Source organism: Oncorhynchus kisutch, linkage group LG15 (genome assembly GCF_002021735.2).
Source record: "Oncorhynchus kisutch isolate 150728-3 linkage group LG15, Okis_V2, whole genome shotgun sequence".
Classification (NCBI taxonomy): domain Eukaryota; kingdom Metazoa; phylum Chordata; class Actinopteri; order Salmoniformes; family Salmonidae; genus Oncorhynchus; species Oncorhynchus kisutch.
This window is the reverse complement of record NC_034188.2, coordinates 30,441,206-30,462,284: the sequence shown is the minus strand read 5'-3', so window position 1 is coordinate 30,462,284 and position 21,079 is coordinate 30,441,206. Positions and strand designations below refer to the sequence as shown.

The 21,079-nt window shown below is 45.8% G+C and overlaps 1 protein-coding gene across 6 annotated transcripts in view; it reads left to right on the top strand.

Moving 5' to 3' along the window:
- Window positions 1–21,079, top strand: part of LOC109905141 (phospholipid-transporting ATPase IG) — a 71,289-nt gene that overhangs the window by 30,360 nt on the left and 19,850 nt on the right. For all 6 annotated transcript variants that reach the window (XR_004203021.1, XM_020502348.2, XM_031790080.1 and 3 more), the window contains exons 4-17: window positions 8,994–9,074; window positions 10,192–10,299; window positions 12,596–12,724; window positions 13,749–13,837; window positions 14,805–14,855; window positions 15,251–15,315; window positions 15,465–15,546; window positions 15,775–15,925; window positions 18,483–18,680; window positions 19,619–19,789; window positions 20,188–20,399; window positions 20,529–20,600; window positions 20,708–20,781; window positions 20,873–20,976. Coding sequence is in view for 5 of the 6 variants with exons in the window: in XM_020502348.2 (XP_020357937.1) it covers window positions 8,994–9,074; window positions 10,192–10,299; window positions 12,596–12,724; window positions 13,749–13,837; window positions 14,805–14,855; window positions 15,251–15,315; window positions 15,465–15,546; window positions 15,775–15,925; window positions 18,483–18,680; window positions 19,619–19,789; window positions 20,188–20,399; window positions 20,529–20,600; window positions 20,708–20,781; window positions 20,873–20,976 (1,587 nt within the window). In the remaining variant the exon portion in view is untranslated. The remainder of the gene's footprint in view (window positions 1–8,993; window positions 9,075–10,191; window positions 10,300–12,595; window positions 12,725–13,748; window positions 13,838–14,804; window positions 14,856–15,250; window positions 15,316–15,464; window positions 15,547–15,774; window positions 15,926–18,482; window positions 18,681–19,618; window positions 19,790–20,187; window positions 20,400–20,528; window positions 20,601–20,707; window positions 20,782–20,872; window positions 20,977–21,079) is intronic.

The window sequence follows — 21,079 nt, the reverse complement described above, 5'->3', positions numbered from 1 at the left end:
GTCTATTTTAAGGTCCCACAGAAAAAATAAACAAACCACGAGGTTGAAGGAATTGTTCGTAAAGCTCAGAGACAGGATTATGTTCAGGCACAGAGCTGGGAAAGGGTGGCAAAAAAAAGCTGCACCATTTGAAGGTCCCCAAGAACACAGTGGCCTCCATTCTTAAGTGGAAGAAGTTTAGAACCACCAAGCCTCTGGCCGGGCAGCTAACTCAAGGAAAACTGATCGGGGAGAAGGGCCTTGGTCAGGGAGGGGACCAAGAACCCGATGGTCACTCTGACATAGATCCAGAGTTTCTGTTTGGAGATGGTTGTCCTTCTGGAAGATTCTCCCATCTCTGCAGCACTCCACCAATCAGGCCTTTATGCTAGTGGCCAGATGGATGCCACTCCTCAGTACAAGGCACATGAAAGCCTGCTTGGAGTTTGGCAAAAGGAACCTAAATACACTCAGACCATGAGAAACCAGATTCTCTGGTCTGATGAAACTAAGATTAAACTCTTTGGCCTGAATGCCAAACTTCTGGAGGAAAACTGACACCATCCTTACGGTGAAACGTGGTGGCAGCATCATGCTGCAGGGACCGGGGGACTAGTCAGGGTCAAGGGAAATATGAATGGAGCAAACTACAGAGATCCTTGTTGAAAACTTGCTCAGGACCTGACTGGTTCACCTTCCAACAGGACAGCAACCCTAAACACACAGCCAAGATAACAGAGAGGCTTTGGGACAAGTCTCTGAATGTCCTTGTGGCCCAGCCAGAGCCCAGACTTGAACCCAATCAAACATCTCTGCAGAGACCTGAAAATAGCTGTGCAGCTACGCTTCCCATCCAGCCTGACAGAGCTTGAAAGGATCTGCAGAGAAGAATGGGAGGAGTTCCCCAAATTCAAGTGTGCCAAGCTTGTAGCGTACCCAAGAAGTCATACCCAAGAAGACTCGAGGCTGTAATTGCTATCAAATGTGCTTCAAAGTACTGAGTACTTGTGATTATTTTTAAATGTGCAATTACTAAAAACCTGTTTTTGCTTTGTCGTTATGGGGTATTGTGTGTAGATTGAGGGGGGGGGGGGGGGACTAATAAATTTTAGAATAAGGCTATAATGTGAAAAAAGTAAAGGTCTGAATACTTTCCGAATTGACTATATGCGGTGAAATTTCCTTTTAATGCTCAGTCTATTGTTCGGCGTTGCGGTATGACTTGTGTGTCAAATTTTCTCACTCATTATTCATTCAGGATGTGTAATCATGGTAACATTCCCATTAATGTAGAAGTGTTTAGAAGTATTCTATTATTTCCAATAAAAGTTACTCAAATGACACCCTAGATTATTTAGTGTTAACTTCTATTGGGCACACAATCTGAAACAGCAAATGTATCCAACATTTGTAGTCACAAGCTTGATAGTCATTGCGTGCTATGAATATAGGACCAAATACTTAACTTTTTATGACTTTACTATATACATAATTGCATTTGTCACAGTACTTTAGGTCCACTAAAATAAGGGGGAGTTGGGGCTGGGCAATGTGCCCAACATATTAGATCACTTTTTATTTTTTTTATTGATATTTTGTTTTTTAATAATAAAAGTTGTACATTTTCTTTGAGTCATGCGTGACCCCAGGGTGGCAACACATACATTCTAAGTGATTTCAATGGGTCTTTCTCCTTTCTGATTTTGTTTTATATTGTTCAATTCAACTTCAACCCCCAAAAAGTCCATTTTCAGCCATTTCTGCATTTGAGATCGTTTCTACCCTGCCATGTAGGGCTGCACGATATGGGCAAGTAATCTGGGCCTTATTTTTAACAATGTTGCAATTTGACTTGTGATTTAGAGCAAAACACTTGGAATCATGGGACTATAATGTATATTCTAATTATGTAGTTAGAATATAATAGTGGGCATTTTTTAATAGTGTTTGACATGACAACTGTATTAAAAAAGTTATTGTTATTGCGACAGGGTAGGAACTAATGTGTTGATATGCGTTTCCTATAATCTTTGGCTACGTTGAATGTATTCTCTTAGCTACTTCATGTAGCTAACATTATTCATGCTTTGCGTTTACAACTTTAATTTAGAAGAAACTGTTGCACAAACATGATGATTTAGGTCGACACAATCACTGGTATTATCAGGCTAATTACGCTTGCCCTTACTCAGTACGTGTATTAGCTAGCTAGCTAGTGATTAGCAGCTAACAAGATTTAGGCCCAACTTGCTAAGAAAAGACAAACTAGCTGTTTGCAGATGTAAGAAACACAAGCTAATAGTGTCATTATAGAATGCTAGTATTTATATTAAGATGCAAAGTGACAACTACAGTGTTGCATATGCTGCATTGACCATGATGCAAGTGTCTCGTGGTTGAGGAACATCAAATGCGCTCCATTAGTGACGGGGCTTAGCTAGGTCTGTGTGGAAAGCGGCATAGAGGGAGTGGAGAGGGATGACTCAAGTAGCGAAGTAAACTATAAAGATGGACGCTACACACTGCGTATCACATTTAACAAACCAAACATTCAAATACCGGTATAGAAGATAAAAACCAAAACCGGTCCGTTCATCAATACCGGTATATCGCAAAACACGTATACTGCCCAGCAGTAGGGGGAGTATGCACAAAAAGTGTGTATGGAATGGATGGAAATACCCTCAAATTAAAGCTGACAATCTGCCATTTAACCTCAGTCATTGCATAATTTCACATTCAAAGTGCTGGATTACAGAGCCAAAACATGTCACTGTTGGAGCTCGTGAATCGCCCATTTGTTTTAATTTTTTGCCATTTCGTCCAGCCCTACCCCAACAAGGTTGAAGAGATGCGTTGGTCTTGAACTCTGTTCATTGGTTATTTGATGTCCCCAGCCAACAGCACAGCCTCCTCCATCAGTGTTCTTTACCTGTTTTGATTGTCTATCAGTGGGTTCATCTTAGTGTATTGTGTGTGCAGTACATGTACTGGAGTGTGCAGTTAACGAAATGTGCATCGTGTGTTTGATTTAAGATGAAAGGTTTAAGTGCAGTGTAAACGTGAGTCATGATTTTGTAATCGTGTGTGTCTTGTGTGTGGGTGTGTTTTGGGGTGGTATGGGCTGTGCTCACATGTTTACCCAGCCTGGCGTGTGGCATGCCATTTCTCCACTAATCCAACCTCTCTGGAAGAGAGCCTAACTGTCCAGTTCCCCCCACGCAGCCTACCATTATATCACACGGTGTAGCACACACAACCTGCATTCACATCACAGCCAAAAATAAACCCTTTCAATTACCAAAACTCACACAACCCCCCCCCCCCTCCTTCCCCCTCTTTCTCAGTTAGTGAGTCTCCGTTCAATGTCTTGCTCTCTTAGTCTCTTGTTGAGCTTTTCTTTTTCTCTCCATCTCTCTGTTAACAAGTCTCCCTCTCTCTCCCTTTCCCTCTCCATTAGCAGGTATCTCTCCATTCATCCATCCCAGTTAGTGATGGTCTCCATCAGGTTTCTCTCTCCCCGTTTAGTGATGGTCTCTTTCTCTCAGCAGGTCTCTCCCCGTTTAGTGATGGTCTCTATCTCTCTGTTGGTGAGTCTCGCTCTCTGCAGCGAAAGCTGCACCGCTGACGTCAGCAGCCAGGGAGCCCGCTGTACTTCTGAGAGCCTCAAATAGACTCTGGCTGCCTTTTTTATAAGAAAAGCACCACTCGCCTATAAATAGCCCTGCATGCCTTTTGCTGCCTGACTCCTGATCGAATGGGAGCAGATCAGGGGCAGGAGATGGAGGGAGAGAGGGAGGTTGAGAGGGCCATTTCCTCCCCTGCCCTGGGATGTGAGTCACTCACTCTGACACACTTCTTCCCTGTTTTTCAGTGTCAGATCTCACATCAGTTCTGTGGAGTTGTCTTCTTGACTGACTAGGTCTGAGTGTTTTTGGTGCAGTGTGGAGGAGGCGAGTTTGAGGAATGGGCCTGGTGTTTTGTGGATATTCGGGTGGGATACGGTCTAGTTGTGATTCATGTGACATTACCTCTCCTTCCCTCGTACATTTTCTAGACTCCACCAAACTAATGAGGCTGAGGGAAAATGGCCTGCCCCACCTAGGTAATGCTAAGGAGAACATTGGAGTTGTGCTCACTTAATGTATTGTACTAAGTGCATGGGTGTGGAATGTTTGTGTGATATAGTGCCCTCTGTAGTGGCCACTCTCTCTGCAGTATTGTGTTCCAAAACTAAATCAGGCCTGGCGGTCGGGTGGGACTGACCGTGTACCGGTCGGGGACAATACTGTCCTCAGCACTTTCAGATGCAGCTAGCCTGGACTGGCTGCATCTAGCCCCTCTCCCTACTGGCTTTTATCAATTTATTAGATCGAAAAACAATGTGCTCCTCCGCCCGCTCCCACCCAACATCCATCACCTATGGGGCCGGGAGGCAGCATTAGTTACAGCTGCTTTCTGCTGAATAGACCTGAATAGACTTTTACTGAGTGTGGTGAGGGTCAGGGCATGGCCGGGATAGGAGAGTGGATCGGTGGGAGATATTCAATAAAACTTCATCAGATGGAACTGGCGGGTCCACTGAGGAGTCTTTAACACCTGGTTCCACACAGCTCCACATATTCTATTGAAGTGTTTTCTCTTTCTGTCTGGAAACACCTGGAGCTGTAGAAGAGGCAAGGGTGGTTTCACTGTTTCTCTCTTCTTTTGAGTCCCAGGGAGAGAAACAATGCAGAGTCTGTTCCCTGTTTTTCCTGATTCTGCATTCTGGCTGAAGGTTCAATGTGCCCCAGTCCATCTCTGCCTTTTTATAATAGATTTCTTAACTGTAATCACAGCAGTCTCAGATGCTTTAGCGCTTAGCCTGGTGGTGTGTGTACGTTAATCTCAATAAATAGACCCATTTTGCTCTAACGATAAATGAATAAAAATGTTATGCACAGTTGCATTACATTAGCGGCAGGGCTCTAGACTGACTCTCCAGTGCCAAGTAAGACATTTAAATAAGTTAGCTATTTCATCAAGCATATTCAGGGAATGCATGATAAATATTTTGATGTGCAACATATCAGTCAAAATAGGATCATGTATGATCAGATTTATTTAGAAATTAATTTGCCTGCATGTTTTGTGTGGATATTAATTAGCCTAGCCTATATGCTACATAATTTATAACCTGAGGAAGTGGGAACTCAAAACACGTTAGCTAGATTGTCAACTGTAATATGATATTGTTGCTAGATGACTACAGTGCATTCGGAAAGTATGCAGGCCCCTTTTCCACATTCTGTTACGTTACAGCCTTATTCAAAAAAAAATATATATATTTTTATGATTCAATCTACACACAATACCCCATAATAAGAACGTGAAGAATGTCTATAAACAGTGTTGTAGTGATGTGCACATAAATATGGGTTGTATTTACAATAGTGTTTGTTCTTCACTGGTTGCCCGTGTGATCATCCTTGATGTTTCTACAACGTGATTGGAGTCCACCTGTGGTAAAATTGATTGGACATGATTTGGAAAGGCTGAGCAAACTGAGCAATCGGGGAGACATAGATCCATAGAACCTTCCAGAAGGACAACCATCTCTGCAGCACTCCACCTATCTGCCCTTTTATAGTAGAGTGGCCAGATGGAAGCCACACCTCAGTAAAAGGCACATGTAGTCTATTCACTGAAACTACCTACCTAAGCAAACTTGCTTCGTAAGAGGGCAATATCGGTGTCAGTCTTTCGGTTTATTGTCCCAGCTCTGTTGTACGTACAGTATCAGTCAAAGGTTTGAACACACCTAGTCATTGAAGGGTTTTTCTTTTTTACTATTTTCTACATTGTATAATAATAGTGAAGACTAACTCCTAACCCCTAGCCTAGCTAATGTTAGCGTGCTAGCTAGAATTGGTAAAATGTCATGTCTAGCAAATTGGTAAAATATTGTACTTTTTGCAAATTCGTAACAGGTAATATGAATTGTAAGATATCATACGAAATGGGTGATGGACATTCCCAGATGAATACAGATCATATGAAACGTGAAATATGCTACTAAATGGAGTGTCTTGGATTTACGTGCATAAGGTGTCATCGTATCCCCACAGATCAAATTAATTTCAACAGTACAGTCCACTAGCATGCTGCACTAGTGTAAAATGTCACTATTGTATATGATTTGTATATTAACATATCTGGGCCATTTATACTTTAATTTTTATTTTATTTTTTACATTTATTTATTGAATATTCGAAATATGCAATATACTAGCAGTGAAGCCGCTCAATAACTACATCATACCAGTCATCCAACAGATTCCCATTCAGAGCTACACACAATCATCCAGGGTCAATGCCCTGCTCAAGGGCATGTTGACCGATCTACCACCAGGCCAAAAAACGTGAACCCGAACCCTCCAGGAGGGCCCTATTACATGTGTGTTCTTGCATGTGTTTATTTGAATGAGAGTGTGTGTATATGCATGTGTACAAACACCTGCACGGCATCAGCCTCAGGCAAACTGGCATTAGTTGTAAAAACACTGCCACTTAGTGTCATTCAAATATACTTATTATGATTTATTTAGACATACATTTTTTTTTATGTTAGCACGATGGTCGCACAGCAACTCCACTCCCACTTGTCTCCAATTCTACATATCAACCCTCAGCTTCCCTCAGCCCATCGCGTCTATGTCTGCTGGCCACCCATATCGGGTTTCTACGCAACACATCTTTCAACTATACTGTGTGATGTTTAACATATACAATTTCAATCTATCTAATCGAATAGAATCCACAAATTGCGAGTTGAAGATAAATACTTTTACTAAGAGTATTAGTAATTGACTGACCCGGTCTCTCCAGATCTCCTAACAGTACTATTTCTAGGGTCAATTTTAGATCAATGCTATGCATTTTCAGCCATTCCTGAACCTGTGACCGGAAACAGGCTACCTGAGGGCAATACCAACATAAATGGTCTTAATTCTGTATCCTCACAACAAAATCTGCAGAGCTTTGATGATTTTATGCCCCAAATATTCAACATTGTGTTGGTGGCAAGAATTCGATAATATATTGCATATCATATTTTTGGCATTTAACTCTGATTTATCTTATGGCATGCATCTAATCTGGTTTCGGCATTAGAAAATTAGTGAAGTCCCAAATTCCTGTGAGATACTGCGAGAATTTGAGAATTCAATGTACTTCGGGGGAAGCTTAGGTTATGGACACGCCGCCTATCTCTGTAGTGCATTTGATGGAGTTTTCAAAACAAATGGCCACTGGATTTATGCAAATAATCATGATTCTGCCAGGTAGGCATAGGCTACTTTGTAGTTACCTTTTAATTGCCTTTCCATCTACCTGAAGACAGTTAGGCTATCATTAGCATCTCTAACGGCTATACAAAGTGGTACTGTAGACATATATATTCCCTGCGCGCACACACACACACAGGGGCATTCACAGTAATGTGAATTAATCACCATAATAAAAAAGCTAATTGTGAACCAATAACGAACATGCCCCGGTCAAAAAAATGGCACTGTTACCCTTGCATCAATGTTAGTTAATGTTACCAACACCGGATAGGTTCAGTGAAAGGTGTGGTTTTACACGGTAGACCATAGTAGTACATGGCCCCTGGAGCAAACTGGAGTTAAGTGCCTTGCTCAAGGGCACACTGACAGATTTTCCACTTTGTCGCCTCAGGTATTCGAAGCCGCGACCTTTCGGTTACTGGCCCAACGCTTTAACCTCTAGACTAACTGCTGCCCTGCGTATGTGAGCGGAAGAGCGAGGCTGTGTTAGTGGGGAAGCAGCATGTTCCTCATTGTCAGTCCTCTCACAGGAAAGCAGGAGAACACCAGACCGAGAGGGCTCACAACATGTCTCCTGCTCCTGCCTCAGAGGATGCCTATCTGACAGCGTGTACAGCTCATGCTCCGAATGACAAATAAGAGCCACTCTGTGCGCACTGTTGTGTTCGTGTATGTGTACGTGTGTGTGTTCCGTAACACAGGCCACTTGCTCAGTGGAAGCCCCGGTGGTGAGAGCCTTTTGCGTGCTGCAGGATCAGGGGAGAGGGGGTAAAATCTGTCTTGTGACAGCATTAAGAGGCTACACAGCACATTCTCTCTCACACACACAATTACACAATCGTTGCATGTTGTTGGGGGCTGTTTTTGCTGGTAAGCTTTTGGCTCGTAGCTTCAGTCAGGCGCTGTTCCTGAGCCACTGGTTGTTTGGGATTACCTGATTGGCCCTGTGCAGGCATGCTCTTTAGGATCATTAGTGGTTCAGGTTCCTGTATGTACACACACACACCAGATTCCTGTACAGCCCCCGGCCTGCGGTGGAGGACTGCTCTCAGCAGCCCAGCAGGAGAGGAGAGCTTGCTCAGTGGTCTGCGACGTTGGCACCAGGCAGGCGGCAGGCACCAGCCCCTGTGTGTGCAGATTAAATACCACAGTGGCCCTGGCCCTCTTGATTAGATGTCCTGCAGGTCCAAGCTGCTTGGGCTCTCCTCCCACTCTGTCTCGGTATGAAATGTCTCATGCCCCTCTGTTGGACCGGAGAGATTAGGCGGGTGCACACACACACACACACACACACACACACACACACACACACACACACACACAATACAACCTGTATTGATGTGGGAGTGCTTGCTGAACCTTAACCACATTGCATCATGTAATTGAGGAATCTGTCATAACTTGTCCAACTTTATTTTCCCATTCAGTGTATTTTTATTTTAGAAATGGTCTTGGAAATTACTCCTCTACTGAACAACTCCCGAGACGGAGTTGTCTGCATTCCCTACGTTGTAGTCGAGATAGGACTTATGACCTAGTCACAGTGTTAATGACTATCTACATTTTAGTGTATAGGCTACCATTACAATTAGTCGACTAGTTATTAGAGCTAGTAGTACATTTTATCATACGACTTCATGAACGGGATTGTATAGTCCGTAAAGTTTCTGGTGTTCTCTCCTACAGGTGATCGTAGACACCCCCACCAGCCCAGTCACTAGTGGCCTACCTCTGTTCTTTGTCATCACTGTCACAGCCATCAAACAGGTAAGAAACGGCAGCACTGTCCCCTTTGACATAGAATTACTAGAACCAGCATCCCCATTCTGAGGGGCCTTTCACATTCTAGTGACTCTATTTCTGTGGCTCTCCATGCGTCTCCACCACCTCTTCCATGTTAAACATTTGTTTTCCCTTTCTGTAAAAGTTTATTTTTGGGTGTGTAAAGTATGGAATCCTTGTCTATGGTTTTGTCATAGCCAAAGTAATGCTGGCTATGCGATGGTGATTTTTTTTTAAAGAGTAGGGGAACGTTGTCTTGGAACATGACCAAACGGTACTATAGTCGCTAGTATAGAAAAAATTATCAGAGGAGTCTCTTTTCTGTTGAAGCGTGTCCAAGCTTTTAGATGTATTGTTTTAGGAATTGGCTTTTCTGGTGGCCTGCTGTTAGGGCTTTTTGAAATGCACAATGGAGGGTGGACTTCCTTCCAAAAATATATATGGGACACACTGATAGCGGCTAGCGATGCTGCTGCTGCATTTAGCCAGGCTTTGAAGTGGGACACAAGGGGCGGCTCTGTAGACTGGGTTAGGTGAACCCTGCAGTCAGTCCCTTATTAAAAGGACTTTATAGCTCCCTCTCTCTGTCCATCCACCTACCACCCACTCTTTCCTCCTCCTGTTTCATCCCTGCATCATCCCGAGCTCCCGAGTGGCGCAGCGGTCTAAGGCACTCCATCTCAGTTCTCGGGGTGTAACTACAGACCCTGGTTTGTTTCCAGGCTGTATCACAACTGGCCGTGATTGGGGAGTCCCATAGCGCGGCGCACAATTGGCCCAGTGTCGTTAGGGTTTGGCCGGGGTAGGCCGTCATTGTAAATAAGAATTTGTTCTTAACTGACTTGATAAAATCCCTCCCTCCCTCTGGCATCTTTCTTCCTCTATCCCTCTTATCCCTGTTACCCTGACCTCTGACACTGACTATCTATTGGCCCTCTCTTCATGTCCCGTTTCACTCTCGCTTACCCTCTTCCCTCCCTCTCCATCTACTGCTCTCTCTTCTCCCCATCTTTCTTTCTCCCTCCTTACTTCCCTCTCTCTCTCTCCCACCCTCTCTCCTCCCCTCCTCTCACCTCCCCTCTTCTCCCGCCATCGCTCTCAGGGCTATGAGGACTGGCTGCGGCACAAGGCAGATAATGAGGTGAATAAGTACCTGGTGACAGTGCTGGAGGACGGCCGGAGAGCATGCAAGGAGAGCGAGAAGATCAAGGTACCTTTTAGCAAGCTGCACCTCGGTCAAGTTCCCCGGAAATAAATATCCCCTTAGGGACATGGGGGTCGGGAGGGAGAGGTAATTGGCATCTTGGCATGTTCTTGTATGGCTCTATGGTATGGTAATCCCAAGTAGGTGATGCAGAATGGAGGAAGATGATACATTTCAGTCAAAACATTGAGGACACCTGCTCTTTCCGTGACAGAGGTGAATCCCGGTGAAAGCTATGATCCCTTATTGAGGTCACTTGTTAAATCCACTTCAATCAGTCTAGATGAAGTGGAGGAGACTGATTTTAAAGAAGGCTTTTTAAGCCTTGAGACATGGATTGTGTGTATGCCATTCAGTGGGTGAATGGGCAAGATACAGTTGAAGTTGGAAGTTTACGTTCACTTAGGTTGGAGTCATTTAAAACTAGTTTTTCAGCCACTCCACAAATTTCTTGTAAACAAGCTATAGTTTTGGCAAGTCATTTAGGACATCTACTTCGTGCATGACACAAGTTAGTTTTCCAACAATTGTTTACAGACAGATTATTTCACTTATAATTCACTGTATCACAATTCCAGTGGGTCAGAAGTTTACATACACTGTGCCAGTTGACTGTGTCTTTAAACAGCTTGAAATCTGCCAGGACCTCAGATAAAACATTGTAGACCTCCACAAGTCTGGTTCATCCTTGGGAGCAATTTCCAAATTCCTGAAGGTACCACGTCCATCTGTACAAACAATAGTACGCAAGTATAAACACCAAAGGGACCACGCAGTCGTCATACCGCTCAGGAAGTAGACGTGTTCTGTCTCCTAGAGATGAATGTACTTTGGTGCGAAAAGTGCAAATCAATACCAGAACAACAGCAAAGGACCTTGTGAAGATGCTGGAGGAAACGGGTACAAAAGTATCTATATCCACAGTAAAATTAGTCCTATATCGACATAACCTGAACGGCCGCTCAGAAAGGAAGAAGCCACTGCTCCAAAACCGCCATAAAAAAGCCAGACTACGGTTTGCAACTGCACATGGGGACAAAGATCATACTTTTTGGAGAAATGTTCTCTGGTCTGATGAAACAAAAATAGAACTGTTTGGCCATAATGACCATTGTTATGTTTGGAGGAAAAAGGGGAAGGTTTGCAAGCCCAAGAACACCATCCCAACCGTGAAGCACGGGGGTGGCAGCCTCATGTTGTGGGGGTGCTTTGCTGCGGGAGGGACTGGTGCACTTCACAAAATAGATGGCATCATGAGGTTGGAAAATTGTGGATATATTGAAGCAACATCTCAAGACATCTGTCAGGAAAGCTTGGTTGCAATGACCCCAAGCATACTTTCAAAGTTGTGCCAAAATGGCTTTAGAACAGCAAGGTCTAGGTATTAGTGGCCATCACAAAGCCCTGACCTCAATTCTATAGAAGATTTGTGTACAGAACTGAAAAACATGTGCGAGCAAGGAGGCCTTCAAACCTGACTCAGTTATACCAGCTCTGTAAGGAGGAATGGGCCAAAATTCACCCAACTTATTGTGGGAAGCTTGTGAGAGGCTACCTGAAATGTTTGACCCAACAATTTAAAGGCAATGCTACCAAATACTAATTTAGTGTATGTAAACTTCTGACCCACTGGGAATGTGATGAAAGAAATAAAAGCTGAAATAAATCATTCTCTCTACTATTATTCTGACATTTCACATTCTTAAAATAAAGTGGTGATCCTAACTGAACCAAGACAGGGAATTTGAACCAAGACAGGTGTATGTGAGCTTCCGGCTTCAACTGTAAAAATTAAAGGGGGTGCAACCCAATATTACGAAGGTGTTCTTAATGTTTTGTACACTGAGTGTAGCTTCACAGACCCAAATCAACCCCTAAAGCTGAAATAAATCATTCTCTCTACTATTATTCTGACATTTCACATTCTTAAAATAAAGTGGTGATCCTAACTGAACCAAGACAGGGAATTTGAACCAAGACAGGTGTATGTGAGCTTCCGGCTTCAACTGTAAAAATTAAAGGGGGTGCAACCCAATATTACGAAGGTGTTCTTAATGTTTTGTACACTGAGTGTAGCTTCACAGACCCAAATCAACCCCTAGACCTCCCTAGGCACTTTTGTAGATCTGAGAAGATATGACAGGTTTAAGCAACTTGGTTACAGCTCCAACGTGCCCTCTGATAGGCTAGGATGGTGGAAGTGTCACCATTTGTTTATACCAAACAAATCCACAAGGGCCTAGGGATTATGGGTGGAAGGGCATGGTCCTCTGTATGGACCTGATGTATTCTGTTCCTCTAGGTTGGGGATGTGGTGGAGGTGGTTGAGGATGAGACCTTTCCCTGTGACCTCATCCTGCTACAGTCCAGCCGGGAGGACGAGACCTGCTTTGTCACCACGGCCAGTCTGGACGGGGAGTCCAACCATAAGGTGGAGTGCTGCTACAGTAACGCTAGAATCACTGTGTCATTGAGACGTATCATCATGGCAGACGTGGGGGGGCTTTGCCATCACTCCCTTCCTCTCCATCACCCTTCGCTCAAATCCATCGACGGTGTGTGTGCCTGCTCGTGTGTGTGCCTGCTCGTGTGTGTGCCTGCTCGTGTGTGTGCCTGCTCGTGTGTGTGCCTGCTCGTGTGTGTGCCTGCTCGTGTGTGTGCCTGCTCGTGTGTGTGCCTGCTCGTGTGTGTGCCTGCTCGTGTGTGTGCCTGCTCGTGTGTGTGCCTGCTCGTGTGTGTGCCTGCTCGTGTGTGTGCCTGCTCGTGTGTGTGCCTGCTCGTGTGTGTGCCTGCTCGTGTGTGTGCCTGCTCGTGTGTGTGCCTGCTCGTGTGTGTGCCTGCTCGTGTGTGTGCCTGCTCGTGTGTGCTCGTGTGTGCTCGTGTGTGCTCGTGTGTGCTCGTGTGTGTGCCTGCTCGTGTGTGTGCCTGCTCGTGTGTGTGCCTGCTCGTGTGTGTGCCTGCTCGTGTGTGTGCCTGCTCGTGTGTGTGCCTGCTCGTGTGTGTGCCTGCTCGTGTGTGTGCCTGCTCGTGTGTGTGCCTGCTCGTGTGTGTGCCTGCTCGTGTGTGTGCCTGCTCGTGTGTGTGCCTGCTCGTGTGTGTGCCTGCTCGTGTGTGTGCGCCTGCTCGTGCGTGTGCGCCTGCTCGTGCGTGTGCGCCTGCTCGTGCGTGTGCGCCTGCTCGTGCGTGTGCGCCTGCTCGTGCGTGTGCGCCTGCTCGTGCGTGTGCGCCTGCTCGTGCGTGTGCGCCTGCTCGTGCGTGTGCGCCTGCTCGTGCGTGTGCGCCTGCTCGTGCGTGTGCGCCTGCTCGTGCGTGTGCGCCTGCTCGTGCGTGTGCGCCTGCTCGCGTGCGTGTGTGCCTGCTCGTGTGTGTGTCTGCCATTATGGGGGGGTGTTTTTAGAGAGCTGCAGTGATGACCTGAAATATTTGGCACTCACTCTCTCCTGGATCTTTCTCAGACACACTACACAGTGCCAGACACGGAGAGGAACCTGGAGTCTCTCAGCGCCACCATCGAGTGCGAGCAGCCGCAGCCTGACCTCTACAAGTAGGCTATGAATCCTTGTTGCACGTTCCCCCCCGTCCATACAAAAAAAAGCTACAACTGATCGTTGACCGATCGTTTGTGAATCTGCTCCCTGGACCGTAAAAGCACACTGGTTTTACTTTAGGGGTTTGCAGTTTAATCAACTGTCAATTAGGATGCCATTTTGATAGCTGCAGTGTCATTACGTTGAGTGTTGGCAGGCTATACGCTAGATCTATCTCTCTGACATATTGTTATGAAAGATGTTAGACTGTTAGTAAACCTGATTTGTGGATGAGACTGGCCAGGAATTGAAGGGAAAGTTCAGTTAGATTTGGCCCAAGCTGAGGAACAGACCCAGTTGTTTGCACAGCTGTATCCTATCCATAAACCTAGTGGTTTGGCGCCACCTATGGCCAAGGAGCTGCCATTACAGGACAGTTGGGCGCCAGACATCAATGACGTTTCAGACGTCCTAAGGAGCTGAAGATGCCAGATGCTGCTCCTTTTCACAATCAATAAAACAGAGTGGTGGTGCCAGCGTGCGTTCGGACAAACCACCAGTCATTAGCTCTTCATTGGTACAGTCCCTGCAAAGTCCTGGTGGTCAGCATATGGGGTTGTGATTAGTTTGACGTCTAACTAGTTCCTGTGCTTCCTGGTGGTATTAGTCATCACTGTGTGTTTTTAATATCAGAAAGTATTTTTCTAGCCCATTCCACAGTTAATTCAATTCATGTCCACTGTGAGATGTACATCACAGGAGGTTGGTGGCACCTTAATTGGGGAGGATAGGCTCATGGTAATGACTGGAGCGGAATAGGGGGAATGGTATCAAATACATCAACATGGTTTCCAGGTATTTGGTGCCATGTCATTCGCTCTGTTCCAGACATTATGAGCCGCCTCCTCTCAGCAGCCTCCTGTGATGTACATGTATGTTACTGCTATTTGGTGGGGCAGTGCACTCATGAGTGTCTGTGTCTAGATTTGTGGGGCGTATGCACATCTACAGGAACAACCAGGAACCCGCTGTGAGGTAAGTACTCACCACTCCCCCTATTGGTTCCTCTCAGCCCTACCTCCCCCTCCTCCCGTACATCAGTGTAAAAAAACAACTCAAAACAGTCTCTTAAGCACTCTGTCTTTTCCCTTTGCATTACCATCAAATCATTATTTCATTGATCCATAACGCCAAATGGGCATTAAAGTAAAGCCGAACCTGGCACAGACTCCGGGCAGTGCTTCGAAAGCGCTCTCGGAAGCATTTGTCACCGGGCCGGTTTGTAATGGTCTTTATAAAAAATGTTTTGTGTCCTGTCCGATAAGGGTAGTAGTCATTTTAGAGAGTGCTAGTGTGCCACTAAAAGAACGGAACGGTCTTGGTGTTTTTAGTTTTGTGACCGTATTTTCTCAATGTGTGGTGTTCTTTAGGTCTTTGGGTCCAGAGAATCTCCTCCTGAAAGGTGCTACCTTGAAGAACACTCAGAAGATATATGGTGAGTTACAGGACATTGTTTAATGCAATTAAGGGTTTGAATGACCCTCAGTGCTGGTGTCAGACTATCCTGACCGCTCTGTCTCTCTCTCTCTGCTGTCTCTCTCTCTCTCTGCTGTCTGTCTCTCTCTCTGCTGTCTGTTTCTCTAGGTGTGGCAGTTTACTCAGGCATGGAGACCAAGATGGCTCTGAACTACCAGGGGAAGTCCCAGAAGCGCTCTGCGGTGGAGAAGTAAGGAGAGTCAAAGAGAATTACACAAAAGGAGAAGCAGATCATTGAAGGAGGGGCTATATTTTCAGTTTAGCCACAGGGGAACAATGATCAATTGTATGATGCTGGGGTAGTTAAAGTCCATTCACATTGATATCAGGGGGATATTGAGATGGATATATAGTAACTGTTTCTGTGGATGTATATTCTGTGTTGCTCATGGAAGATTGGTTATGACTCCTGTTTCAGGTCTATCAATGCCTTCCTGCTGGTGTACCTGTGCATCCTGGTGAGCAAGGCCCTGGTGTGCACCACGCTCAAGTATGTGTGGCAGAACCGACCAGGCCAGGACGAGCCCTGGTACAACCAGAAGACGCAAAAGGAGAAAGATACCAACCTGGTGAGGCCTTCTCTCTGCTAGTCAGACTTTACGCAGACACTCAAATATAGTTTAGCAGCTTGTAACGCACACTCAAATACAATGCATGAGGGCACCAGCTGTTCCATACTTCTGTGTGATCACGCTTTCCGTAGCCGATGTGAGCGAGACCTTTAAACTGGTCAATATTCACAAGGCCGCGGGGCCAGACGGATTACCAGGATGTGTACGCCGAGCATGCGCTGACCAACTGGCAAGTGTCTTCACTGACATTTTTGACATCTCTGTCCGAGTCTGTAATACTAACATATTTCAGGCAGACCGCCATAGTCCCTGTGCCCAAGAACACGAAGGTAACCTGCCTAAATGACTACCGACCGATAGCACTCACGTCTGTAACCATGAAGTGCTTTAAATGGCTCACATCAACACCATTATCCCAGAAACGCTAGACCCACTCCAATTCACATTCCGCCCCAACAGATCCACAGATGATGCAATCACACTCCACACTGCCCTTTCCCACCTGGACAAGAGGAACACCTATGTGAGAATGCTGTTCATTGACAACAGCTCAGTGTTCAACATCATAGTACCCACAAAGCTCATCACTAAGCGAAGGACACTGGGACTAAACACCTCCCTCTGCAACTGGATCCTGGACTTCCTGACGGCCCGCCCCCAGGTGGTAAGGGTAGGTAACAACACATCTGCCACGCTGATCCTCAACACTGTGGCCCCTCGGGTGCATGCTTAGTCCCTTTTTGTACTCCCTGTTCACCCACGACTGCGTGGCCAAACACGACTCCAACACCATCATTAAGTTTGCTGACGACACAACATTGGTAGGCCTGATCAGAGACGGGGCAGTGTGGTGCCTGGACAACATCCTCTACCTCAGTGTGAGCAAGACAAAGGAGCTGATTGTGGACTACAGGAAAAGGAGGGCCAAACAGGCCCCCATCAACATCGACGGGGCTGCAGTGAAGCGGGTCGAGAGTTTCAAGTTCCTTGATGTCCACATCACCATCAAACTGTCATGGTCCAAACACACCAAGACAGTTGAGCAGGGGGCACGACAACACCTTTTCCCCTTCAGGAGACTGAAAAGATTTGGCATGGGTCCTCAGATCCTCAAAAGGTTCTACAGCTGCACCATCGAGAGCTTCCTGACCGGTTGCATCAACGCCTGGTATGGCAACTGCTCGGCATCTGACCGTAAGGCGCTTCACAGGGTAGTGCGAACAGCCCAGTACATCACTGGGACCAAGCTCCCTGCCAACCAGGACCTCAAAAATAAGAGGTTTCAGAGGAAGACCGAAATAATTGTCAAAGACTCCAGTCACCCAAGTCATAGACTGTTCTCTCTGCTACCGCACGGCAAGCGGTACTGGAGTGCCACGTCTAGGTCCAAAAGGCTCCTTAACAGCTTATACCCCCAAGCCATAAGACTGCTGAACAATTAATCAAATGGCCACCCAGACAATTTATTGTCCTCCAAAAGCTCAACTCGTCGTGTTTGGAGGACAAAGAATGCTGAGTTGCATCCTAAGAACACCATACCTACTGTGAAGCATGGGGGTGGAAACATCATGCTTTGGGGCTGTTTTTCTGCAAAGGGACCAGGACGACTGATCTGTGTAAAGGAAAGAATGAATGGGGCCATGTGTCGTGAGATTTTGAGTGAAAACCTCCTTCCATCAGCAAGGGCATTGAAGATGAAACGTGGCTGGGTCTTTCAGCATGACAATGATCCCAAACACACCGCCCGGGCAACGAAGGAGTGGCTTCGTAAGAAGCATTTCAAGGTCCTGGAGTGGCCTAGCCAGTCTCCAGATCTCAACCCCGTAGAAAATCTTTGGAGGGAGTTGAAAGTCCGTGTTGCCCAGCAACAGCCCCAAAACATCACTGCTCTAGAGGAGATCTGCATGGAGGAATGGGCCAAAATACCAGCAACAGTGTGTGAAAGCCTTGTGAAGACTTACAGAAAACATTTGACCTCTGTCATTGCCAACAAAGGGTATATAACAAAGTATTGATAAACTTTTGTTATTGACCAAATACTTATTTTCCACCATAATTTGCAAATAAATTCAATAAAAATGCTACAATGTGATTTTCAGATTTTTTTTTCAGATTTTGTCTGTCATAGTTGAAGTGTACCTATGATGAAAATTACAGGCCTCTCTTATCTTTTTAAGTGGGAGAACTTGCACAATTGGTGGCTGACTAAGTACTTTCTTGCCCCACTGTATGCTCGTTATTGTCATTTTGTGTTACTTTATTATTTTTTACTTTGTTTATTTAAATATTTTCTTAACTCTAGTTATTGAACCGTGTTGTTGGTTAAGTGCTTGTTAGCAAGCATTTCACGGTAAAGTCTACAACTGTTGTATTTGGCACATGTGACAAATATCAATTGTTTTAAACCTAACACCTTATGAGCCTAGTTCATTGACCAAGAGTCATAATACACCAATGGCATTCAGCACAGCATTAAGTGTGAGCCTGTTTTTTTCTCAAAGGTCTGTGGAAGTGTTTTAACCCAAGGTTCCATGTGTTCCCTCTCTCCCCCCAGTACCTGAAGATGTTTACTGACTTCCTGTCGTTCATGGTTCTGTTCAACTTCATCATCCCCGTGTCCATGTACGTGACGGTGGAGATGCAGAAGTTCCTGGGCTCCTTCTTCATCTCCTGGGACAAGGACTTCTTTGACCCCGAGATCCAGGAAGGGGCTCTGGTCAACACATCCGACCTCAATGAGGAGCTGGGACAGGTCAGGGGTTAAGCATGTGTTGATAAGACCATAACCACATCCCCGAAGGAGCGGTCTTTGGTCATGGTTACCCTAGTTTACATGCCAGACTCCCACTTAAGTGTTACATACATTTGGCCAGATATCCACCCTGTATGAATACTTTGAAAAGGCATCCTATGTAATGTACTGTAATGTATCAGTTACCCAGTCATGTTAGATCAGTGATTACCTCAAGGGGAAGAGGTACAAACAAGGCCGTAGGTGTTGATGGGCTACGTTTACACAGGCAGCACAATTCTGATCTTTTGCCCAATTATTGGCAAGAAAATATAATCAGATTGGTTAAAAGACCAATTAGTCAGGGGGGGGGAAATCTGGTCTTTTAACCAATCTGATTTCATTTTCTTGCCAATAATTGAGCAAAAGATCAGAATTGTTGCCGGTGTAAATGCTGCTATAGTGGTCCAGGGCTTCTTTGCTCTTAGCCTCTGTCTTTGGTGGCATGAGATGACCCTAAACCCAAATGAGCAACACCTCAAATTTCACAATATGAAATGGTCTAACTGTGCCTGATAGGACTTGACTGACTGCCTTCCCGACGTCTTTTTACTGAACCGCCAAACAGTGGCGTCGTAGATCAGTCACGTTCGGCTTGCCAGATGATTACTTCAATTAAAGGTGGTGATTCGTTAAACTAGATTTACGCGGTGTAACTGTCAGGGATTAATTGCCCATTGTTATTGTTCGCAGCCATTAATTGCAGCAAGTGTTTGTTTTTTTACGACCCTGGAAGAGAGTCTCATGCTTGATTCTCACTACAGGGCCAGACCCGTACTGTAGTGAGTCGTACTGTGCTGGCTAAGATGTCTTCTATTCCAGCATGGTTCCACCGTCATGGCTCAGTAGTGTGAGCCAGGTATTAGTCTGACCCTGCAGTTTCACCTTGTCTCCCCTAGGTGGAGTACGTGTTCACGGACAAGACGGGCACGCTGACTCAGAACAACATGGAGTTCATCGAGTGCTGCATCGACGGCTTCCAGTACAAGTACGCCGACTCAGGCACCGAGCTGGACGGCTTCTGTGTCACAGATGGACCCGGGAACATTCTGCAGCAGAAGGCTGGCAGGGTGGGTGACTGTCACGAACTGGTTGTCTGCACCCTCAGTTATTCCAGTCAGGCAGGCCAACATGTACGCGTATCAGATGGCCCAGAGTGCTGGTGGAACCACGGAGAACACGCCGTGTTGACATGATAACAAGCGCCACACGTGTGTACTCTGGCCTGATAACACGTTGTGGATGCTACCCAACCTGTTCCAGAACCAGTGTGATTTAATGGGTCCGGCAGTTTGTACTGTCTGCTACCGGTGTTATTATTGTAATTACCAGTGGTGTACTATTTATTATATTCATTGAAAAACGTTTTGCAACTGCGAAAAGTTAAGGGAGGTCCATCCCTGTTTCAGCCTGTTTGCAATTGGTTCTTAATGAACACACCCCTGGTAAGTATGTCTGTGTTTTTCAGGAGAAGGAGGAGCTGTTCCTGCGGGCTCTGTGTCTGTGCCACACGGTGCAGGTGAAGGAGGCTACGGGTCAGGGGGATGGAGTAGCAGACTGTGTAGAGGACCAGGTGGATGGCGTCATGGGGCTGGATGGAGAGACGGTCGGGCCTGCTGACCTCGGCGGCTTCATTGCCTCCTCACCCGACGAGGTGGCACTGGTCAAGGGAGCCATGAAGTAAGGGGCAGGGCCTGAGCAATCAAATCAACTTTTATGAATTAGTCAATCCATCAAATAAGGCAATCAACTTTTATAAGGTGACTTGGTTTGTTGAATCAGAACGTCTCACTTTGTCGCCATCTACAGGTACGGTTTCAAATTCCTTGGTATGGAGAGTAAGAACATGAGAGTGATGAACAGAAACAACGATGTTGAAACGTAAGTCATCGTATGACAAGTTGTTAAATACGTGAGTTTTACTAGTCTTTTTTTGTCATATAGAAAGTTCTCATTTGTTGGCTTCACATTGGCCTCTGAACTTGCAGGTACGAACTGCTTCACGTGTTGAACTTTGACCCGGTGCGAAGGCGTATGAGTGTGATAGTCCGAACCAAATCAGGTAAGGCTGCAATTACCTCCCACGTCGCTTCCTTGTCTCTGCCCTGTGTTGACTCCTGCCCCTAACCTGCCTGGCTGTGTTGGTTGCTCAGGGGACACCATGCTGTTCTGTAAGGGGGCCGACTCTTCTATCTTCCCCCGTGTCAGGCAGGAGGAGGTGGACAAGATACGCATGCACGTGGAACGCAACGCTACGGTGGGTCACAGCCACCCCATCTGTTTCACTAACTTGTGTTCATACAATGTCAATAGTCTGTGTATGTCCGCACGCTTATGTCTCACAGTACCCAGGGAGGCTG